This window comes from Cyrtonyx montezumae, unplaced genomic scaffold, assembly GCF_038088225.1.
Source record: "Cyrtonyx montezumae isolate F1298 unplaced genomic scaffold, pur_monq_1.0 scaffold_18, whole genome shotgun sequence".
NCBI lineage: Eukaryota > Metazoa > Chordata > Aves > Galliformes > Odontophoridae > Cyrtonyx > Cyrtonyx montezumae.
The window spans coordinates 17,111,351-17,134,318 of record NW_027071914.1 but is presented as its reverse complement, the minus strand read 5'-3'; the positions used below and the strand labels follow the sequence as shown (position 1 = coordinate 17,134,318).

The following is a 22,968-nucleotide window of genomic DNA, read 5'->3' as shown; positions in this document are numbered from 1 at the left end:
CGGCGCAAATCCCCCCCCCCCAACAAGCCCACAGTGCTTTATTCTCGGGGGAGGGTGACCCCAGGAGCCCCCCCACCCCCCCACAGCCCCGCGGTGCCGCTGCGGCCGCGCAGTGTCACGGAACCGCCGCGATCCACGCGGCAGCGCTGGGTCTCGGGGGAGCGCTGCAGCAGCTGCCGGGCACCGCTCCTCGCACGCTCCGGAGGGCTCCGGGTCCTCCCAGGGCCCGCAGGAGCCCGGAGACCGCGGGGGAACCGTCGGGGCCGCGCAGCGGGACGTCCTCCAGCGCGGCCCCGGGCGGGAGCTGCGTCCTCCTGAGCAGCGCACGGCCGAGGTCACGCACCGCGCTCTGCAGCCGTGCGGGGGGGGGAGCGCAGCCCATGGAGGCTCCCGGCACCGTTTGTGCAGCGCTGCTCACGGCTGTGGCCGCTTCGGGCCCGAGTCGGACTCATCTTTCATAAAACGGCATCGGGAGTTGGGGATTCACCTCTTTGAGAGGTCCTCCTCACTTTTCTTTGACCTACAGATAACCCAAAGTCACATTAAAAAGGAAAAGCAAAGAGTGGATGAAGTTGTTCGACACATCTTTAGGCACCAGAGACCGCGCGGAGGTACATCATATCGAGATGACTCCAAATAACTTTCACATGAATTACTATAGTGCCTGGAATGTATAATTCATCGAAGTTTAAATAAATCAGAGCAGAGGAGCTCCGCGCTGCCGGCGGACGCCGCGTTCACCTCAGGAGCACTCTGCGGCAACGAACCGCCCGCCCCGCCCCGCCCCGCCCCGCCCCGCCCCGTTACGGCCCCGCCCCGCCCCGCCCCGTTACGGCCCCGCCCCGCCCCGCCCCGCCCCGCCCCGCCCCGCGAGAAGAAGGAGCTTTGTCACAAAGGTGACTCCCATTGTAGAGAGACGAAGTGAGCGCAGCCCTCCACCGTCGGCTCTTCGACGGCTGCAGCGATCCCACGGCCGCCGATCGCCGCCGGGTGCGTCGATCCGCCCGGGAGCGGCACCGGGAACGCACAGCAGCGCTGTGTGAAGCATCGCAGCTCCGGGGAAAGCACATCCAGGGTCCCAAGGGCAGAGCAGCGCGGTGTGCGCCGCGGGCAGCGAGCGCAATGAGCGCACAAGGCGCTGCCGTCGGGCACGGCCGTCCAGGCAGAAAGGACGCGGCCGCACTGCGGGAGCACCGCCGGGACCACGCGGACCGCAAAGCGCATCGAGACCCCCAGAGGGGGAAGGCCGAGGAAGCCGGGTGGGGTCAGGGCAGGCCGAGCCCCGAGGGCGGATCCGCGGAGCGCCCACAACGCCCTAAAGGCAGCGATGGGACGAGGGGCCGAAGTGGGACTCGGGACGTTCTGCACCAGTGCTGAAGGACTCCGCGGTGTCCTGATGAGAGACCCCAGCACCGTGCGGCTGTGTGGGCCGTGCTGGGGGGGTGACCTCGTGCTGTCCCTCCCGACCCCGCGGTGCTGTGGTTCTGAAGCCCCTCCCTCAGCCCCACGCGGCCGCACAGCACAGGGAATGAGCCCCGCGATAAAGTCAGCGCAAAGCCCCACGCACAGCTCCGGGAAAGAAGTGAAGACGCTCTCTTTGTGACCATGGGGGTGTGGCTGCTTTTCGGGATGGTTCTGCTGCCCACTTTATTTCAGTTACTTTTCCTGTCCTTTTCTCCACTGCGAACCATTCCCATAGCAGATCTTTATTGCAAAAAAGTCAACATGCATCTTAGAAATTGAGGTTGTAATCAATAAAACAAACATTACATATATGAATTTAGATGTATAAACAGTTAGAAATCCAACAGTATCTCCTATTCCACTATTACACAAGTTCACAAGTTTGTAAAAACTATGGTACAGGGTCACTATACACCACGGGAACTCATTCCTTTTCACACGGTTCTGCAGTGGGGGAGAAGTGGGGCAGTGCCCAGAGCCGGGGCTGTGCCCCCCCAGGGGTGCGGCGTCCCCCCCCCCCCCACGCAGCCCACGGCGCGGCCTCGTGCCCCACACACACCGCGTGGGGGCGGAACGCGGTTCAACGGCGTCACGGCACCGCCAGCGAACAGCACGGGACAGCTCCGCGCGGGGCGGGGCACGCGGGGACAGCTCCCGCACCGCTCACTGCCTCGAGGCGGCCCACGCGGCTCACCCGCGAGAGCAGCGCTCAGAAACGGCCCTGGGGACGTCACCGAGCAGCTGTGGCAGCGCCGAGGGACAACGACCGAAAGAAATGAGACAGAGCCCTCCCGAACCTCTGCGCCCCCACCCCCGGAGCTCCACCCACAGCAGAAACCCCACGAGAAGGAATCCCACCCCCGTGGGACGAAGGCCGTGCTGCACCACGCACGGCTCCAACCATTCACCGAAATCGTCGTCCCCCAGATACAAAAATACAACACTTCTCATGGAAATCTATACGCTGGTAGTTTTAGTACACAAAAAAAAGCAAAATATTTACAAAATTATACAGTTTAAGAAAAAGACTCTGTACAAAAAAATATATAAATCCTTTGTTCCCTCTGCGACGTCTGAGCGCCAGGACTCCCGGGCACACACACACGGGGCACAGCACGCAGCACGCAGCACGCAGCGGCACCGACGATGGGTTCCCTCATCTCTTTCGTACGCAGTTTCGCCTCAACATTATCGAGAATGTCCGAATTCTGTGCAGAGGTTTTAACGCCGAGAGGAAGAACTCCAAGGCAGAAATCCCTTCAGCTGGAGAGGAGAGGGCCGACGAGCACAGCACAGAGGGAACGCCGTCAGGAGCAGCGACGCAGAGCGCTCTGTCAGGCAGCGGGGACTTGCTGGCAGAGGCTCTGGTGAACTAAAAAGAGGAGAGCATTTCTCACCGACATTCAGTTCATTTTGTACAGGAAGGTACATCAAAATGTACTGAGAGAGCACTGCACAAACACACGGCGGGGAAACGCCCGCTGGGGACGCGTGGCCCTGAGCCGCGGCGGCCGCGCAGCACTCAGGAGATGCGGCTCCCACCTCTGCACTGCTGTGCTCAGCTCTGCCACCGTACAGCAGCTGTGGGTCCTGCGTGGGTCAGCAATGGGGCAGCACGGAGCAACGGAGCTCATCTTAAAGGTGCCTGAACAGAGCGGCACTCAGAGCAGCAGCGCTGCCGGGGCAGCACCCACCCCGCCAGCGGCAGGCACGGGCCCCAGCGCCCCGCGGGCGGCCTGAACGCACGCAGAAGGGTTTGTAAGGGCTGCTGGGCAGCTGCCGGCTCGCTTCTGTTGGGGAACTATGCAGCTCGACATACCCAAGCTCACAGACACGGAAAGGCAGCGGACGAGCAGCCCAGCTCAAACTGGAGCCCCACACCGAGCGGCAGGAGGCGACCGGTGAGAAAACATTTACGTGTGTGCCAGTGCTGATGGTGCAGTGGGATGTGAGGAACCAGAGTGCCCTCAGGGCCACAGTCACTCCCTGCAGAATGACTTCTTCCATCCCCTCACAAACTGCGTGGCCTCCAGACATCCTCCAATATGTGCCTGATGAGTTCAGCCACAAGCCATCTCTACAGTGATTGCATATGAAATAAAATGCTACCTTTTTTTGATTAGTAAATGAGGCATTTCTTTCTTTCATAACATTTAATGGAAGTTTGTGTCTTTCCCCCAAGCCTAGAATATTGCTAAATGAAACCTGTAACATCTTTTCAATTGTAAGCTAACAAATCAACCACGTTATAAAAAACCCAAAACAAGGTAATAGAGGGAGACACAAAAAGAGGACAAGAAAATACCAATAATATTTGTTTTCTTTCTCTCTTTTTTTTTTTTCATCCTTCTTAAATAGAAAAGAATCACCATCCCGGTGAGCTCGATAACTCTATAAAAAGTCACTGGGCCTTTGGCTAGCTCGGCATCACAGCTCCACATCTGAAATGTTTTTATAACAAACTTTGCTCACTTTAAATCTTGTGGTTTGAAAAGAAAGTAAAGCTTTTTTGGCTCATCAACTTTCTTAAATAAACGTCTAAAAGATATAGCTTGAACTATATTCCTAAGACTATACATTTCCAACATCAAGTTTCATCTTCTCCAAGAGCGGGATTCATCCTCATCTTCATCCTCATCATCATCATCTTCGTGCAAAAACAAATCTGAGGTTTCAGTCTCCTAGATGAAGAAGAAACACTGTTTGAAACCAACGTTCGAGGACCTTGGCATACAATGCAGCATCAGCTGCACTGCACATTTCCACAGTGCCTCCACTGCACACCAGCAATCGTGTGGCACGAGCTTTAAGGAACAATGGTGAACCCCTGCACCAAGAAAGGGAAAACAGCCAAACCTGAAAGGAAGCAGGAATACACAACCACCCACGGCTGCTAACTGAGGCAGAAAGCCTTCAAGTGTTCATAACTGCAGTCTAAGAATGTAAGTGACCGATCCCTCAGTGGAGGATTAACAGCAAGAAAAAAAGATGAGCAGCCTCCTCACAGGGAGGTTTATCTCAGCAGTTGGAACGTGCAAGTTTTCAGTGCTGTTTTTCTTTTCTTTCTTTTTTTTTTCCTATGGAAATCATACTGGACTGATCAAAAACATTTCATCTTATTGACATTTATTCTGTACAAGGAAAACTGTATTCTAAAGGAGCTCCTGCACCACAGGAGTCATCGCTTCACACATTTTCCTACCTCTTCCTTAGATTCCTCCTCCTCCACTTCTGTTGACACAGAGGGTACCTTAGGTTTGTACCACGAGATCTGCAGCCTTCGGTCCTTAAACTTGGATCCCTGGTTAGCAGCCTATGTTGTATTTTAAATGAACATGTTTTTAAGAAGAAAATCAAGAATTTTTCAGATCACCAATAATGAGCTAAACCCAGAGAACAGTAATCACTGCAGATCTGCATCTGAATATCTCACACATATTCACCCCCTTCAGCCTTCGAGAGCGATTTCACTTAAGCCTGAATCTTTAAACAACACTCACCAACCATCAATCTGAAACGATTAACGGAGCTCTACATCGACTGTGACACTGAATCCACATCAGCAGAAAAGCCACGTTGATCAATTAAACATGAAGCATTTCCCCCTTCAGCAAAACTACATGCAGAAGCAACAAATATTTGCACTGTCTAGCTCAAAGCAGCAGGAGCAACGCCTGCTGCAGTCCCAGGACAGGAGGGCAGACACAAGCAGTCAAACATTCTGGAACCAGGGAAAAGAATCCATTATTTCACTTACGTTCTCAGCTTCAGAGCGAGATTTAAAAGTTAGAACAACACTTAGTGGGGAATCTTCTTCCTGGAGATCCTCAATATCCCCAAATTTCTGTAAGAAGAAAAACAGATTAGGAACACAGCAGCATTCTCCTCGAGACGTGATCATCACGTGCTACAACTGAACTGTTCTGCACCGCAGCAGCACCAAGGCCTTGTTAGCTTTTGGACAGACCTGAGAGACAAATCTCAGCTGCACTGAACAGCAACACTGCAGCACTTGTGCCTGTTCACTCAGACAAAAGCTCAGACTTACTAACATTCCAATAAATGGAGCTTAATTTTGCAAGAGAAAAGGAAAAAAAATATATAGATGAAGTAAATTCAAATAATTCACTGTTTCACTTATCTTTTCTGCCCTTCAATACTACACTACCACAGTCTTGCTAAGTTTGTCCTTCAGAGCTCACTTATTTGCAACAGAAGAGACAGGAATCCAGCACTGCTACACATCCCTGAATATGTCCTGCAAATACAGAACACAATTTTCCCGGGGCCAGGCAGAAAGTCATCCAGGATGGCTACATTAGCATAAGGTTTTATTTTTACAAATTATTTTCTGTGTAAAAATGATCATTTGAATGTCCACAGCTCTGATAGGTTAAAACAAAAAGCAATCACTGCAAAAAGCAAGAAGTAACAAAAAATTAAACAACAAAAAAGCAAACAACCCAAATCCTAACAAATGCATACAAAAGGAGTTGTGGAGGCAGCACGAGCAGCCCACAGTCATCCCAGGTGGCCCTGAAGAGCAGAGGAGAGCTTCACTAGCTTTGCAAAGGAGAACACGTCCTTCTGGGCAGCGTAACTGAGGGAAATGCCACACGTGTTTTTCCTTCCGCACAGCTGAGCTAACTGCCAAGTTACTTGCTGTTTCCAAATAAGTTTAACTGTTAGGAAGATTAAAAAGCAAACAGTGCTTGGCTTCTCCTATTAAGATGATGCACCAGGCAGCTAATGCAAAGCAGCTATAAAAGACATTACATTTACACTCTTGAGAACTCTCGGAACTGTTTATTCATAGCCTGTTCTCTGACTTCAGGATGTCTGTCTGCACTACAGAAGTAAAGACTTTATTCATCTTCAAGACCTTGGGAAATGACCAGTTGCTTACTGAGTTCTGAGCTTGCCTCTCTTTGCAAGCAGGCACTCAGGGTGTCAGATATCCACTTCACTGAGATTGACAGTGCAGCCCTAACTGTCATCTTCAGTTTCTCTTTTTAATGTGACCTAATACTTACAGAGAAGTGCTGCAACAATTCATCTTTTTCCTCTTCAATGAATCCTCCAACTGTTAGTGCTTTGGGACGATGGTCTACCACCATATGATTTAACATGCCCCTTCCTCTCCCACCACGACCCCGTCCCCGTCCTCTCCCTTGGGCTGGTACTGTCTTTCCTCTGCCAGAAGGCAAAATGCCCAAACGGGCAGCCTGTCAGGAAAGAGAAAAAGGCACATTTAGTGTGAAGGTTTGAAAGCCTTTAAAACTTGTACATATCAAATACATTAAAAGCACAGATCCTGATGCACTTACCTCTACTTGTAACTGGTTAAGCTTTTTCCGCAGTTCAGTTGTGTCTTCCCCAGAAGAGAGTCTTTTATGGAAGTCTAGTTCTGCATCCAGAAGTTCCTTTTGTGCCTTAAGAGAAAACGGTACAGAAAGAGAAAATGGAAGTGGAAGCAGAACACAGATGTACACTTTTAACGTTTTATTCCACTTCCTTAGCAATAAATTTATGTAACTGATATAAACATCAATACACAACAGCCATGCTTCCCTCTAAATTCAGCTCATATGCTTTTGCTTGCCTCCATGACCCACCCCCAACCTCATTTTTGGAAGGACCCAGAATTCTATGCTTTAGAATTGGAACCAGCTTCATTGAGGTGTAAGTAACTAGGTCACCCAAGTTGCTCAGAGCCATAGCTTGCTTCCCCACAGTCACCAAATTCAAAACAGTGCTGGGAAGGATACCCACTGAACATGGCTGTGTTTTTAGGACACATCATTAGAAAAAAGTTACAGAAGACAGATGAGCAAGTGTCTTGAACAATAAATACCTCTGTCTTGGACTTTAACTTTGACGGCGTAGAGGTTGCAGATGAAGTTTTTAACTCATCCTTTAATTGAGATATTTTTCCTGTTAGTTCTTTTAATGTCTTCATTATTTCTGCTCTCTCTTCTGGTTTCATGGCCTTATTTTTCTCCAGCTTGGATATCAGCATCTATATGTTAATAAAAGAGCATCGATATAAGTTCCAGCAATTACAAAGTTGAGCAGACAGACACCTACAAAACCAGAGTGCAGTAATGGAAGACAGTCCAAGCTCACCTTCTGGCATTCTATTTGTTTTTCCAACATCTCCTGCTTCTTTTTCCTCATGTCTTGTTGGAGTTTCATTGCCTCCTAAGAAAAAAAACTCTTCTAATCAGAGAAAGTAGTGTAGCGTTATATGTACCCACATGTCACATTTTCTTCTTCAAGATACAGAAGTGAGGGCCCTGATAAAACTACTGCAAACCATATACGTATTCAATACATCTGCACTGGAAAACAACAATGAAATCCTGCCAACTGACTTCTGAGAAGCACTCTCCTAACTCTTTTCCTCCCCCAAACACCCCCCTGAAGAAACATATCCTATGCTGTCATTTCAGTTCCTCATATTTGCAGATTAAAATTGGAGAAATGGCACCAGAACTCCAATCCCTCAAAAAAACAAAAGCCAAACAAACAAAAAAACCCTCGATGCACATTATCAAGATAGTTTCATAATGATGCAGCTTACACTGAATATGTGCAGAAAGCCATGTCGTAACGTTTGAGGTTTAAATTGTCTACCAATTCCTTCTTTGTCAAGTACTGTTAATCAACCACTGCATAGCAAAGTACCTGCTTTTTCTTAAGAGCTTCTTGCACATCATGGGGTTTGGGTCCTGCACCAGGCTTCATAGCCGTCTTTAAGTTTGAAGAACTATAAACCATTTTTGAGTGGCTTGTGGAAGTAGGAAATGTCTGAAACAGTAAAAAGGAATACACAAAAATATGCAGAAGATTAAAATAAGTCATTTTAAATAAATATATTCTGTGAAACAAATGTACACTTCCAGAATTATGAAATGAGAGACACACAGCAATGCAATCAACACATGCAAAAAGACATCAGCCTAACAATCAATGTACTTGGAAGATATCAGCAGAAATGATTATTAAAACACTTTCTGCAAAAGATTATTTCTTTTGATCTTCATCCCCAAACTCCCTCTCTATCCTGATATCCACTAGGAGCACTGCCAGTGCTGCTCTGTATCAGGACTACATCCAGCTCGGCAGCACAACCTAACGTGGCACTGTCTGATCAAACAAAGAAATAAGGCAGCAACTGTCACTTACATGCTTCCTTTCTTACAAGAAATAACTTCTTTGTGTCCAAGAACACGTGCTGCCTTATGACATCAGTGCTAATTAAACTGTACCAGCTTGAACTCTTTGCAGAAGTACTCTAAGTTTCTAGTACCACCAAAATCACTGGGAAAAGCAACTAGATTAGTCAGCAGAAAGCTGACAGCACATAGAAGCTGTCAAATTTGTTTAGAATGAAGCAGTATCAAAAATATTTTATGCTACTTAAAATGGTGATGCTATTTCTGAAATCATCCTCCCTAGTTTACATAAAGCAGCTAATGAAAACTGGAAGCAGTAATCGCGTGTCACAGAACGTTAGTGATAAAGGGAACAACCATCTGACAACTTCAGTTCTGGTCCATTTCCTAGTTCCACCCTCTGAGCTAACAGATCACAGCTGTAAGTGAAAGCAGGAAGCTGCTCAGTTCTCAAACACACCTGAGAGTCCTCCACTGCAGCCCCAGCCTGACTTAAATCAGGCTGACCTCCACCCGCTGCGCCAAGCCGGCGCTTCACCGGGACTTTATTAAGGACATAGGCACCGGATGCCAGCGGTTTATTCATTGCCTACGTATCAGAAGATACAGAAAACAAGAGATTATATATGCAGCATTTTAAAAGCAGCTGTCACTCAGGAGCACTGATAGGCTGTGGGCCTCTGAAGGCTGTCTATGAAAGTGCAGTACCTTTGACATGGTGCTGTGCATTGTTACAGCGGGAGCTGGGGTCAGAGCTTGCTGCTGAAGGTGAAGCTGGTGATGCAGAGACTGTGAGGGTGACTGCTGCTGCTGCTGCAGCAATGGGGGCTGCTGTTCACTTTCTCTGTGCCAGTGCACCCTTATAAAACGATTGTTTAAAACTGCCTCTGTGCTGGAAATCGCCTTCCGAGCCTCATCATTAGTCAAGTACTGAATGAGAGCAGCTTCAGGATCGTTCTGGAAAGCAACCTAAAAGAGGAGTTCATGAGAACACATTTCTCAAGGAAGAAAATACACCAACCAGTAGGAAATCAAGCTACAAGGAATGCACAATACCAAGTGGAATATGTAACGAAACTAACAGCTCAAAATAAAGGAAGAATACTCCATGTAATTAAAATCAATACATTTTGCAAACGCTATGCATAACTGCAGCTGAGACTATATGCAGTACAATGAAAATCAAGTAAATAATTAAAAAGTTCTCCATCAAATATCACATATTCAAAGTACTGCAAACTGTTAATGGGATACAACTGAGGAGACCCTGGCGCTGACTCCAAAGCTCTTTATTCTGATCTCCTGAAGTAAAAACGTTGTCCAAGGATGCACTGTGCAAATGTTCACCATATTCCCAAAGAAACCTTATCCAACAGTCATGGAAATGTGTTTTTCTCTAAAAATTAATCATCACAGGAACGAAAACATACCTAGTACAGTATGATCAAGGGAGCATGATTTTTAGAATGCTTTATCAAGGTTTGGAAAGAACAGAGGTATCTTTTGAGCTAAGGCATAAAACTGCCAAGTCAAAAAGCACAGGGGCTAACCAGGTACCTGTCATTATTCAGACCTCTAACTGAGGATGAAGGAAGTCACTGTTTTATGTGAAAATCAAACAGTACTCAAACTAGGTATCTACCTGTGTTTGTCTACATAGTGCTTTTCCAAGGGACACCACTGAACTGGAGCTACTTCCAGGATGCAAAGCTGGAGCACCCTGGCCAAAATCCTACGAAGTAACGCAGGACTTCCACACCAAACAGAGCCTCACAGAATGCTGGGGTTGGACAAATCTCCAAGAACACTCAGTCCAACCATGCACTGTCAGCAGCATCACCCCACAAAGCCACGTCCCCAGTAAACATCCAAACGTTTGTTAACACCTCCAGGCACGGTGACTCCACCTCCTCCCTGGGCAGCCTGTTCCAGCACCTGACTGCTCTCTTAAAAGAAATTTTCCCAAGCATCCAACCTGAATCTAGAAGATCTTTCTTCTAAAATTATAAGCAAGCTGCACAAAAACCTGAGGTGTTTTAGATACTGTTAAATCTGCAAGCATTTCCAACTTAACAAGAGCTCACAGAGGCACGATGGGCCAAGAAAAGGCTCTTCTGAAGTTGCTGACAATTTGATTACGCACTCCTCCTCTAAGATTTCTCAGGAAAGAAGTTCAGCTGCAGCATTCAAGAAGGCTCCAAGGGAAAATACCCACACATATATATATATAAATGAGTTTAATTTTTTACCTGAATGTTTACAATAGTTCCAAATTTGCTGAAGTGCTCATTGAGCTGTGTAATATTGTTCAGTTCCGGTGGGATTTTTCGAACTTCTAATTTTGTGTTGGTGTACTGATTCTTTTTCAAAAATCCTGGCTTATTCTGGTTGTTATTGGCTTGCCTGGAGGAAACAAGACAGTCATTCAGAGAGACGTGCATATGCCTAAGTAAGGTAGCAATTGTTAATGCCTATTTAATTTTTTCTAGAGATTAGAAACAATCACCTCCCCAGTTTTCAGTCTCTAATTATATCAACACAGATTTTCTGACTCACCCAACTCATATTACAAGGGGTAATGAATTACTGGCTTTACACCTTTGACAGCAACACAGTGAGTTAGCCAATGGCAATTGTTAATTCTTACTTTCCAAGCCATGGTTTCTTCAATGGTGGACATTCCAAACTACTTGGAGACCTTTTTCTGCTGTCTGGCTCAAGCACAACTCTAGTTACATTGCTGCTATTATTTGTAATGGGAATGGGAGGTTCAGTCTGGATGATAATATTGGCAGCTGAAGAAAAGAAAAAAGCCCTGTTATTTACCACACATCAATGAAAACATGGAAAAAGCTTTCATTTAAACAGCAAAATAGGACTGAGTTTAAAAACATAAAATAAAAAAAAAAAGGAAGGCTTTAAGTCATTCAGCTCTGCTTACCAAGTTATTTCAGAGATCACTCACCAGCCTAACTAATCTATTTGAGAAATACAAGCATTTAGTCTGGCCAGCAGAGAGGGGATTTTTGACCTTCAAGATCAGTATAAGCTTGAAGAAATGAAGTTCTGCCTTCATCTCACACATACTGACACCTCTGGTTCTGCAGCCACCCCAAAAAGAGACTGCATTCTGAGACCTCAGATTACAAGGGTTGAATTAAATAACCAGCTTTCCCTGAATCAACCCTTGAGAGTGAAAGGTAACCAAGAACTCACTGCTCTCACTGTGCTATCCCCCTGCCACCACCCCGTACAGTTTTCAGTAAGAGCAAACTGTCAATTACCCAGTTAGGGCACGAAATTACATTGTCAGAGATGTTTGATTTAAAGCTGGAAACAACTTACAAAGCTGAAGCACTAGATCACAACCCTTTTACACCCTTTTGAGAATTATGCTATTGGCTTATGCCAAATACTCAACTCCTAAAGAGAACTGTGAGACATAAATCAATTTTTCATTGTTTTTATAAGTGCCAGAGCTCTGCTGATTACATGATGAGAAAGAAGTCTGGGCATTTTCAGGCATACAGCTTCATTCTTACTTTAGAGGATGATTTTAGGGGAAATCTTCCACACACTTCACAAAGGCAACAAAACCAGTGGCCTGAAGAACCACCACCAAAATCTACAATTCCTTACAGACAGAACAGGTTCCTACACAGAACCAGCAATAGGAGCCAACCATGATTTTATGAAATTTGTTAAGATGAAAAAAGCAACAATGATTTCTGCAATAATACTTAATAATATTCTTCACAGGGTGAATCCCTGGAAGGAAATTCTGGAAAAAAAAATAACCAAACTTTTCTTATGTGATAAGTAAGAAACATTGAAATGTAAGAGCAAATACTGAAACATAACAACTTTTCTTGTAGAGATCGTGAGAAGAAAGCAGAAGGGAAAATGAAAACTATGGTAAAAAAACAAAAATTTCTTTCAAGACCTTTAACTTGTACAAAATCTCTTTTATGGGAGAGAACACATCAGCATTAGCAGACTACACCCACATTCATCCCGTTTATGATTCAGAACTACTTAAATGTAGACTGGGATTTCCATGAGCTAGGAGGATTAGAAAGGTATCTGCAACAATCATTTTAAATACACCATCAAGCTAAAAAGAAGTCAGACCATCAAGTACAATATATGAAATGCCACAATGGTTCCCCTCACCACGATCACTGGAACAGCCAAGGCTCTCAAACATGCCCTTGGCAAACCAAATCTGGCTTCAAACTCCTGTTTAAAGCCAACTTCCTGCACCATTAGATGCACCCAACACCCAAGAAGTACCTAAAGATGAATAAAAAAACACCCACCCAACCTATAATGTTAGTAAAAAAAACCAAAACCAACAAAAAACGACCCTTCTAACATCCCCAAGCAAGTGGTTGTTTCTAATCAATACAGATGGTTTAATGTTAAGATTAGCATTAAGAATTAAAAAATAAAAAAAAAGTAAAAAAAAAAAGTAGAGATGTCCGAAAATTGCTCTGAAATACTAGATCAGTGTGAAACAAACACTGCTTTTAGCCTGGAAAATGGAAAAATAAGTGTTGATGTTCTTGGACAAAACCAGAAACCCTTCCTACCTCTTGGATTTGTATCCATCTCCCCAGATGTTAAGCCAATCAGATTTGGACGCTGTGTTTGTGCTCTCGTAAAGAACTGTCGATACTGAGATCTACCAGCACTGGTAATACTAGGAGCTTCAGGGTTATAGCCATCTGGCTCATATGTATCTATAAAAAAAAGGAGAGAAATGTAAGAATTTTTCAAATGAGCTTAAGACTCACGGTCAATTTTCCTTTAAGGAAATGCATGGATGTCCAAGAGTTAGAAGGTGGTTTTGTATGAAGAGAGAAGAGAGGTCATACAAAGTATACAGTTATAAAAGCCCTTACTAAACTTTACACTCAGGTATATTGGGAATATTCTCCTTTTTTAATGATTGTTACTGCTGTCAAAAGTGCTTAAGTCTCTGTAACTGAGTCTCGATGACAAACTGCCTGCAAAAGAGCTGTGGTACCTGTATCAGAACCTTCACCAAGTCTGACACTGTTTTGAAGGGAATAACAAAAGATTTACTTTGAATATTTATTCTTATATCTTGTCCTAAGATGCAAAGAGATTTTCAGTCTTTCCTACCCAACAGGTTATTTTACTTCCGAAATAGATTTTTGAAGAAGAATGTAGTTAAATGATTCCAAAGCAAGCTGAGAAATCATGCAATTTGTCCAATACTTACCTACTAAACTCTCTCAGGTCATATAAGAGTGAGATGAGCAACCTACCTCTAGTGACGCGCCCACAATGCTAATTACAAGGGATAACTGTGAGAAGGCAAGATGACAAAACTGACTCACATTTTCCATCTAGTCCATTGTACATTAAGGATGATGCATTTTTCAAATAATAAAAAAGGAAAACCTACACAAGAGCTTGAATGAATGAAACCCATCAAAAACCTCCACAGAAACAGAGTAGGTCCTGGAACAGAAATGGATGCCAATACAGAGGGATTCAGAGGACCCCAAATACACTAGATGCCCTTATTCTAAGATGAACATGAAGACTGTAGTCTAAAGAAGATGCCTCAGAACTTCAGCACTGATGTTTTATCATGCAGTGCTGACTCTGCAGTCAGCACAGCTTCAGACACCACCAAGAACTTGCATTAAACTTGTGTGAGCTGAACCACAAGTTCCTCCTCCAAGATTCTTCAATGCAATTGGCAAGAGGGCAATCAGTTGTAAGTGTAAGAACAGGATTTGAGAGTCAACTTGTACAGAAACTTTGGAGAAGAGAGTTATGTAGTGTAACTGAAGTCACTGATGCCTCTTTAGTTTAAACAGATAGAAATGGCCCTCAGAACAAACACTGAAGCTGAAAGAATCAAACAGGAATGTGGTCTGACAGCATTTGGAGACAACTGAACAGAGACCCTGATGAGATACCTGAATGACACTTCAAGTCACTCAAGTCTCTGAAAATGACTCTTGACTGGCTCAAGAAAGTACAGAACTCACAAAGGAAATGACACAGACCAAAACTGAAGCACTTCTCATATAAAACATCAAAGTGTTACTATTCTTTTTCTTGACTGCATTTAAATCAAACAACTTAGGGTGCTCTAGTTATTTTGTTATTCCTTTCATAAAACGCACATTGAAACAAATCTGTGCTGTGTAAAGATGATGTCATATCCACTGAATGTCACTTTTTTTTCTTTCAGTTAGAAAGCTAGAATGACATCAATTCTGGAAAGAAAAGGAGGTAGAAATAAAGTACTAACAGATGTGAAAAATTTGACACAATTCTGATAAACAGCAAAGGGAATAAAATCTCTCACACAGCAGACAGAACCGGGCAGAGATGAAGACCAAGCTAACCAGTAGTTACAGACTAGCAGATGCATCTTTTCCACACTGATGTTCTACTGAACAGCTTGAAAATGAAGGGATCCTTTTCTTATGCTACAGTTTTATTGCTTGGAAAAAAAGCATGAACCAAAAAAAAGCTCCCTACAAACAGCTTTTCCTTGGGCAGTGACAGTACACTACTGCTGTATCACCAGCAGCAGGACGAGGTGCAGACCACACAGAGCCACCACTCTTTTTAGGTTTGTGTTTAATGGAAGAAGACAGAGGCCATAATTTCTAATCCCACAAACTGAAGAAATTTAACATTTCAATGCCAAGCAGATTTAAAAGACATAAAAAAAATGGCTTACGTTCTGATACTGTGTACAGCAGGTTCTGGGGTAGTGGAGGAGGCAGCCTTGCTCCCACAGGTGCCAGACTGGGCACTGCACTTGTCCCAGGCTGCTCACGGTTATTTATCAGACTGGACTGAGTTAAAGGTGGTCCTACAATGACATCACAGAATAGATCACTAACACTCACAGATAAAACATGCAAACAATTCTGTGCAGTTAATTTATTACTTTTAAACAATCATGACTCTACCACATCAGAAGTAAATTTAAATCAGATGAGAAGGGACTCAGATACATTACTCTGATTCCTTCAACCTTTCCCTGTATCCAAGAACAACTCGAGCTGTAAGCTTAAGGGTTATATATATATATATATATATATATACATAATTTTCTTCCCCAGAGCTTTATTACTGTTAGAACTTCATTAGCTAAAGCAGCTCCACCCTCAGCCTTGCCATGGAGAATCAAGGCTTGCTCAGAACAAGACATCACACCAACAACGTTCAAACCATTTACATTACAGAGTTTCATTACAGTTACATTACATTACAGTTTTTTTACAAGCTGAGTTTCCAAAATTATTTTGGCAATCTTTCAGTGAGTACACGGCTAAAAGAGAAACTGCAACTCACTGCTTCAACTACAGGTACCTTCCTCTCAGCCAGAGCCACAGCTTTAACTTTGTAAGGGCAGAGTTACAAAGAAAAGTGTTTTAACTTACTTGGTACAGGAAGCACAACAGGAGGTGGTGCCTGCGGATGAGCTTGTGGAACTGGTATCCTCAGACTGCGAGCTGGGCCCGGTATGGGAGGCAGAAGCATACCAGGAGGGGGTGGAAGTCCCGGAGGTGGTGGAGGAAAAGGGATCATGCTTGGCAAGGAAACTTCATCTACTACTAAAGGATCATTTCCATGATCAAACTGACAAAGATCACCAAGCACACAAAATCCTCGCTCTGCAAAACAGAAACATTAATGATCTTTTCAGGAAAAAAAAAAAAAAAGTCAACAATATCATCCCCATTTTAGCTGGAATTTTGTACTAATGAGGACATGCAATTACTGATTTAGCATTACCATATGAAATTTCAGAACAACTCATAGCAATCTCCCATAACAGCATACAAACATACATTATGAACTGTAAAAGCTGTGGAAAAATAAAGATGCATCATCTGTTTTATATTAAACATGTGCAGTGAACCCTTTTTCAGAACTGCTAGTTGCTGAATTATTTGCCAAGGCGTAAACAGAATTGTGATCAACATCTGTATATCAACAACTACCAAATTAAAAGTAAACTGCTTCCAGCATGATCTACTCTTTCTCCAGTAAAATACAGGTCATACATACATTCATTTTTATGTACAAACAAGATACTCTAAAAGCTTCTACATTTTTATTTCAATACTTGGAAAAAAAGGAAATTGCAGTACAATTAAAACTAGGTAGAAATTCGGGGTCTAGCAAACAGCTTACCATCATAATCTTGACACCTTCTCTTAGGTGGAGGATTTCTGCCAAATGAACTGGGATTGCTGTGATTGTTATAAAAATTTGACCAACTCTCTGTTGTGTTTTCAAGATGGTGTGCAGGTGCAATTACAGTAACAGCACTGGGAATAGATTGTGCAGAAGAATACTGTTCAGTAGAGTTACTGGCAGGTGCAGAAACTGGATTGTATGTGCCTTCAACATCATTTCGTTCACTCTTGAATTTTGATCTCTCACGGTGCTCTGGTTAAAAAACAAAATGACATCAAAACAATTCAGGCAAGCCTTCATGATATATCAGGGTTCTGTATATCAGAATCCTGAAAGAAAAAAATAAAAACCCTACACAATAATATAGACACTTGCTTAAATATTCAGTATTCTGTCTGTTAGTTTGTTCCTGAAGGAGATTCATCTTACCAACAACAACTAAATGTAATGCAGGCAGCTTTTCAATATCAGAAATCTAAATGCTTTCTTTACCAAATGAACATTCTTTCCTTTACTCCTTATACTTCCTCTGATTACAGCTTTCTCTTTTAAAGTAGAAAGGGAGAATAAACGCACCAAACCTCCACCCATCAGTAATTAAGGTGGTTGCAAAATACACTGGTAATCTGTGCCTCCTATTTTTCCCAAAAGTTCTCAATTAGCCCTAAAGGAACAATGGATTGTGTGGTAACCACCTTCAATACGAAAAGACCTCTAAGAATACACAGTAACAAAGTAAAAGGATTTACACTACTTCGCAAAAAATAGTACAGCTTTGAATCAAAAAATCAGCAGTTTTGTTAGCATATAGAGCACTTAAATATCAGCTACTGATATCCACTGGTATACACCTGTGGATAAGTTAAGAGGTTAGCAAAGAAGAAAACAATCCCCTTAATTATTCTACTCTGATGAACAACATCTTAATGATTCCAGGAACACAAAGTTCTCGAAATTTCCTCAAATTGCTCAAGGACATCTGCAGCCTGATAGACTATACAGTGTGTAGGAGTCCCCCCACATCACTGACATCAGATGTCCTCCTAAAGCAGCACCTTGAGTACTCACCAACACTTCTGTTTGCATCATGGTCTTTGCTCCTACCCCTGCTGCGGCTACGACTTCGACTCAGCCCTCTGCTTTTACTACGACTCTTACTCCTGCCTCGCCGCCAGCTGGACTTGTCTCTGTACAAGTCACTCCTGTCGTAGTATCTGTCATAGTCCCTCCATTTTCCATCATCTCTCCTTTTCTCTCTGGTTCTAGAAACACATACAGGTAGACTGCATTTATGAAAAGAGAAACTAATTCATTCACAGAAACCAACAAAGGGAGGACTAAAAAGTTAGAAAGGTGAGAAAGTTATAGATCAAGAGAACAGAACAAGTTTTAAAAATGACTGTAAATCTGTGTCTGCCTTTGTGGAGGAGATAGGGGAAGTGCAGTAGGAACATCACCTCCACCAACGATGATCTTCATTTATATAACAAAGGAAAGAATGGAACAGACAGCATTCCTAGGTATCAACATGGGAAAACCATGGTCTTTTTTTTTTTCCAAGGAGACCAAAATCTAGTGCAGGGCTCTCACATGCTATCAGCACAGAAATACACTGCAGGCAGAGGAAAGTGGGAAGTAACAACCTAGCTGAGAGGTTCAAACCCTCAGTTAAAGACTGCTAGCAAATACAGATGTCAGCACTTTAGTTCAACTACTAGCCTTTGTTCACTGGAATCTGCACGGCTTCTCTGAGGACTAGAATGCTTCTTCTTCCTGCTATCCCGCTCTTCTTCAACTGATTCTTGAAAATTCTGTTTAACAGACACCTACAAAATAAGGGTGAACATTATTTCAATAATGGTTCATTTCAACCTTCAACAAGGTTCATTTATAAAAGAGAACAACAGCTTTTGCTCTTAGCACTTCCTGACATAAGTGTCCATGGAAGGGAAAGAACCAGAATACTACATCTGCTTTGACTTTATTTGAATCTTTCCCATAGCAAAGGAAACACGCCTGTAGCCTGAAATATCTTGCAAATTATGTAAGAGAATATACAAATAAAGAACATTTACTTCCGTAGCAATTTTGCCCAACCTTCACTCAAAGGTGACACATTAGGAGTCTATAAAAACACACAGACAAGAGCTCTTCCCTTGGAAAACCACCAACATAGGAAAAAGTACCAAACAGAAGTGAGGATGATTTGAAATTGAGAGGAGTTTAGATATGTACAAAAATACTACTTTGCTTTCTCAAAAACTTGAATGCTTTCTGTTTTGTCAATAAAGGTTAAAAAAACATGATAAAAGCAAGAACTGCTGGCAAATGAACGCTGTGTTCAGTAATTAATCCTCAATAGAGAATTTAATTGATTTTAAGTATTACAGAACACATTTAAAATAATTTCCAGAACATTTCCTGTTCCATTTTTTTTTATATCGTGTAAGGAAAAGAATGTTTTCCCCTCTTCCTCAGTTCTGAAATCCTTGCAGATCATTGTTAGCTCACGTTCCCAGGGACATCTGAATAGGATTTCTGAATACTATTAACCTAGATCAAAGGCTTTTAAAATATTCTTGCCTGAATTACCTTCCACTTTCCTTCAGATACACAGAGACAGTAAAGATTGCTAGTTCCAACACAACAAAGTGAATTTTGCTCATAACTGTTACAGGACGTTACGTTCAAAATTAGAGGTGGGCAGAAAAGAATATAGTTACCTCCTCCTTGATGACTTCTTTCTCCTGACCTGCAGGCTTTGCTTCTACTTTCGTGGGTTCATGAGAAGGAAGGTAACTCTTTGTGTACAGACTTTCAAAAAGTTTATCTACAAAACCTGAAGTTTCTGAGGACAGAGAAAACAACAAAAATATTATTACATACCCACTTAAGTCCACTGTTTGGAATGGATTTACCAGAAAAATCCTTGGAAACAAAAATCCCCTTGATAGACTGCTTACAGCAGTATCTTAGATTAATGATTAATAGTTCAAGAAAATGGAATTATATTTGTGGAATCTTACCTTGTCTTTTTAGACACACAAAAAAATTAATCAAATGCATCACAGACAGAAACACACTTTTCCTTCAATCTCATTTACAACTCTGAGACACTCTAAGAGGCAAAAGTGATTGGAAATTAAGATCAGGGAAAAGAGGCTATGTTTATCATAACAAATAAAAGTAGTGTTGATTTTAAAACCTTGAATTTGAACCAAGTTGCCCTGAGAAGCTCACCAGCAGCTCAACATGGGTCAGGTTTTCAGAAGTCATAAAACATCTGACACAGAAACTTCCAGCAGCGTGACAGGCATTTTAAAACAAACTCAAGTGTTAGCTTTTATGTGAGGGGAGCTCCTCCACTCATCATGAACAAGACCAGGCTACAAAAAAATGATCCTGAGCTAAAAACAAAAAACCCCAAACCAAATGAGATTCACAGTACCTTTTTGCAAAAAGACGTCCAGCTGATCAGCACAGAAAGCTTTCAGCTCCTTCTCTGGTTTGTCTTTCTTAACTAATGCCACAACATAGTTGGCTAAGGCTGATGGGTCTGCGTCACATCTACAGAGAGAAAGAACTGTTCTTGATTCTGCAGAACACCACAAGCACTGTACATTGGACACTCACTGTGTAGCACTGTAAGAAGGGCCACCAAAGAAAACCCAGTACACATTGCTGACACAGGTGCACTGGGATGACTGAACTAGCATTTCCTTCCCTCTCAATTACAGTGAAATACTTTAATTGTTTTGTGACCACCCCTGCTCCACCACAGCTGACAGCCCTCCCAGTCTTTTTGAGGCTGCTCCTGAATAATATCTTTTAGTCTTTTTATGAAGATCCAATTCTAGGGCAACTGGACACATGTTTCTTAACTTTCTCTAAGCATTGCAACCACCACCAAGAACAATCACACAAGAATTGCAGGGCAACGAGAAGAAAAGTCACTGCATAGCTGTCTTAAAGTACTAAAGCTGTTTTAAAATATTACAGCAGTGTTAATGTGACACAATATACATCCCAGAAAAATATATTCCAAAAGCAAGTATTAAATATGCACGCAGATACATTCTGTACAGCTTAAGTTACTGTGCCTAACATATGGAGGTTTTCCTTCCCCAAGGATTTCCATGCCCAGAAATTTCACATTAATCCTTTAATTCTGGTAAAGTGCAAAAAAAGGGTGGAATTATTAACACAGATACATTAAGCTCCTTACCTAAGCCCTTATCTAGCCTCGTGAAGGCCAAAGATAAGCAACTTTGTGCAGGGATACTCTGCCACTAATCTTTAAATTGGATACTGCTCTAGGTCCCACTATTCAGCTCAAAATGAGTAAGTACTAACTCCTCATTTTGTTTCTCCTTAAGAAGATGCAGATGTAAACTGTCAGAGAGGAGGCAGCACTGCAAAGCACTGCAAAGCATTTTGATGATTCAATGTGTTTTTTAAATCTTTAAATCTCAACACACCTTTAAAAAAAACAACAACATCAACTACGGAAACACAAAGGCAGAGTACAAAGTGTGCAGACTCCAGAATAATCTCAGATGAAAAACCTCATCATGATAAATGCACAAATTCATGTAGTCAACAGATGGTTAAAGAAAAAACTTCTCAATGAGCTGTCAAACAAGCAGTTCTCCACATCAGCTTTCCTGTTTCCAGGACCCAAATAAAACGATGTAAAATGCAGCAATTAACCACAAAGAAACCACAACTTTACAGATTTTACAGTTCTTACGCACACAACGAGAAAAAGAAATGAACCACACTTAATGTATCCTGCCACAGCAACCAGGTGGAACCAACTGTAAGTGCTACATTTTAACTCAAGGACACGGTCCACTGCTTTGTGACCCTTCCGCTCCTCCCAGGCACTCACACTGAGCTGAGAGCAGTGGGAGCAGAGCCCAAGGAATTGTTCAGAGGAATCTGACCAAGCATCAGGGAAACTCCAACAGAAGCAGAGAAGTAGCCAAGGAAGGCACCTGCCATGGGATACGCTGCTCAGAAGATATGCACCAGCACTCATGTAAATAACACACAAGGGCAGGGGGCACAGCAGGATGTGCTTTGCTTTGGTTGCTTTAAGACAAAGCCTTCCAGAGATTCACTTTCAGGGCTTCCTGTAGCAAGGTACACGTGTCTGCAAGCGCAGAACCACTGAGATGTGTTTCACGTTTCTTGTTGCCCACACTTGCAACACGTCAGGCTGAGTTTTGGATGTGCGTATTCTGACCGCTGGTAATCACATAAACGCCACAGTGCAATAGGACAGGCGTGACAGGCCGCTCAATCCCGAACCACTTGCACGAGCTGCTAACACGCTGCGCCCAGGCAGCAGTGAGCTAAGGCCGATCTGCACCAGCATCCCTCGCTCCCGCACGGCCCGCGCGCCCCGCAGCCCGCCGGGCCCCGATCTCACAGCGCGCGGAGGGCCGGGCCCGTCCTCGGGGCGCTCCCCAGAGCACAGGCGGAGATCGGCGGCTCCGGGCTGCGCTCGCCCCCCGGCGGGGCGGGGCGGGGCACGGCGGGGCAGGGCAGGGCAGGGCAGGCCCCACGCCCCCGCCTCCTCCAGTCCCACAGACGGCCCGGCCTGGCCGCGCCCTCCCCTCACGGATATCCCCAGGCACGAGGACGCAGCAACCGCCCCGGCCCCGCCACGCCGCTCCGGCCCGGCCCGCGCTCACATCGGCTCCAGCAGCTTGGCCAGCCAGGACTTGAGCGCGTCCACGTTGTCGATGAGCATGGTGCCGCCGCTCCGCCGGCCCTACGGCTCTGCCCGCATCGCAGCCGGCCCGCGGCGGTTGCTGCCCGGTCCCCTCCCCCTGCTGAGGCCTACTACCGGAAGTGCCGCCCGCCGCAGCGCGGCCTGCTGGGTGCAGTGGGGGCGGGACCCGGCCGCCACACGCCAATCAGACGGCGGCGCCGCCGCGTGATCAACCAATGGCAACCGCCGAGTGTCCGTCCCGAAGGTCAGCGGGGCACCGGAGGGCGGGGCCAGGCGCGCACGTGAACCGCGGGGCGACGCGTGTGGGGGAGCTCTTAAAGGGGCCGCGCGCCGCCGTGCGGCGGGATGTAAAATGGGGCGGGGCGAGGCTGGGCTGGCCGG

At 44.4% G+C, this 22,968-nt stretch overlaps 1 protein-coding gene across 2 annotated transcripts; it reads right to left on the bottom strand.

The window, feature by feature from the left end:
• Positions 1-3,415: 3,415 nt before the first annotated feature.
• On the bottom strand, positions 3,416-22,610 carry RBM27 (RNA binding motif protein 27). 2 transcript variants are annotated; one of them, XM_065734921.1, is made up of 21 exons: positions 22,547-22,610; positions 20,296-20,414; positions 19,571-19,695; positions 18,567-18,673; positions 17,916-18,109; positions 16,842-17,099; positions 16,085-16,318; positions 15,376-15,510; positions 13,235-13,384; positions 11,290-11,437; positions 10,892-11,045; positions 9,351-9,611; positions 9,103-9,231; positions 8,152-8,274; positions 7,591-7,665; positions 7,319-7,483; positions 6,792-6,896; positions 6,498-6,689; positions 5,222-5,308; positions 4,667-4,777; positions 3,416-4,145 (listed from the first exon to the last, which is right to left on the bottom strand). In XM_065734921.1, the coding sequence occupies exons 1-21, from the start codon at positions 22,603-22,605 to the stop codon at positions 4,059-4,061; spliced, it is 3,018 nt and encodes a 1,005-aa protein (XP_065590993.1). In that variant the 5' UTR covers positions 22,606-22,610; the 3' UTR covers positions 3,416-4,058. The 2 variants fall into 2 exon arrangements, with proteins under 2 accessions (XP_065590993.1, XP_065590994.1); XM_065734922.1 differs by lacking the exon at positions 13,235-13,384.
• Between the last annotated feature and the right edge of the window lie 358 nt (positions 22,611-22,968).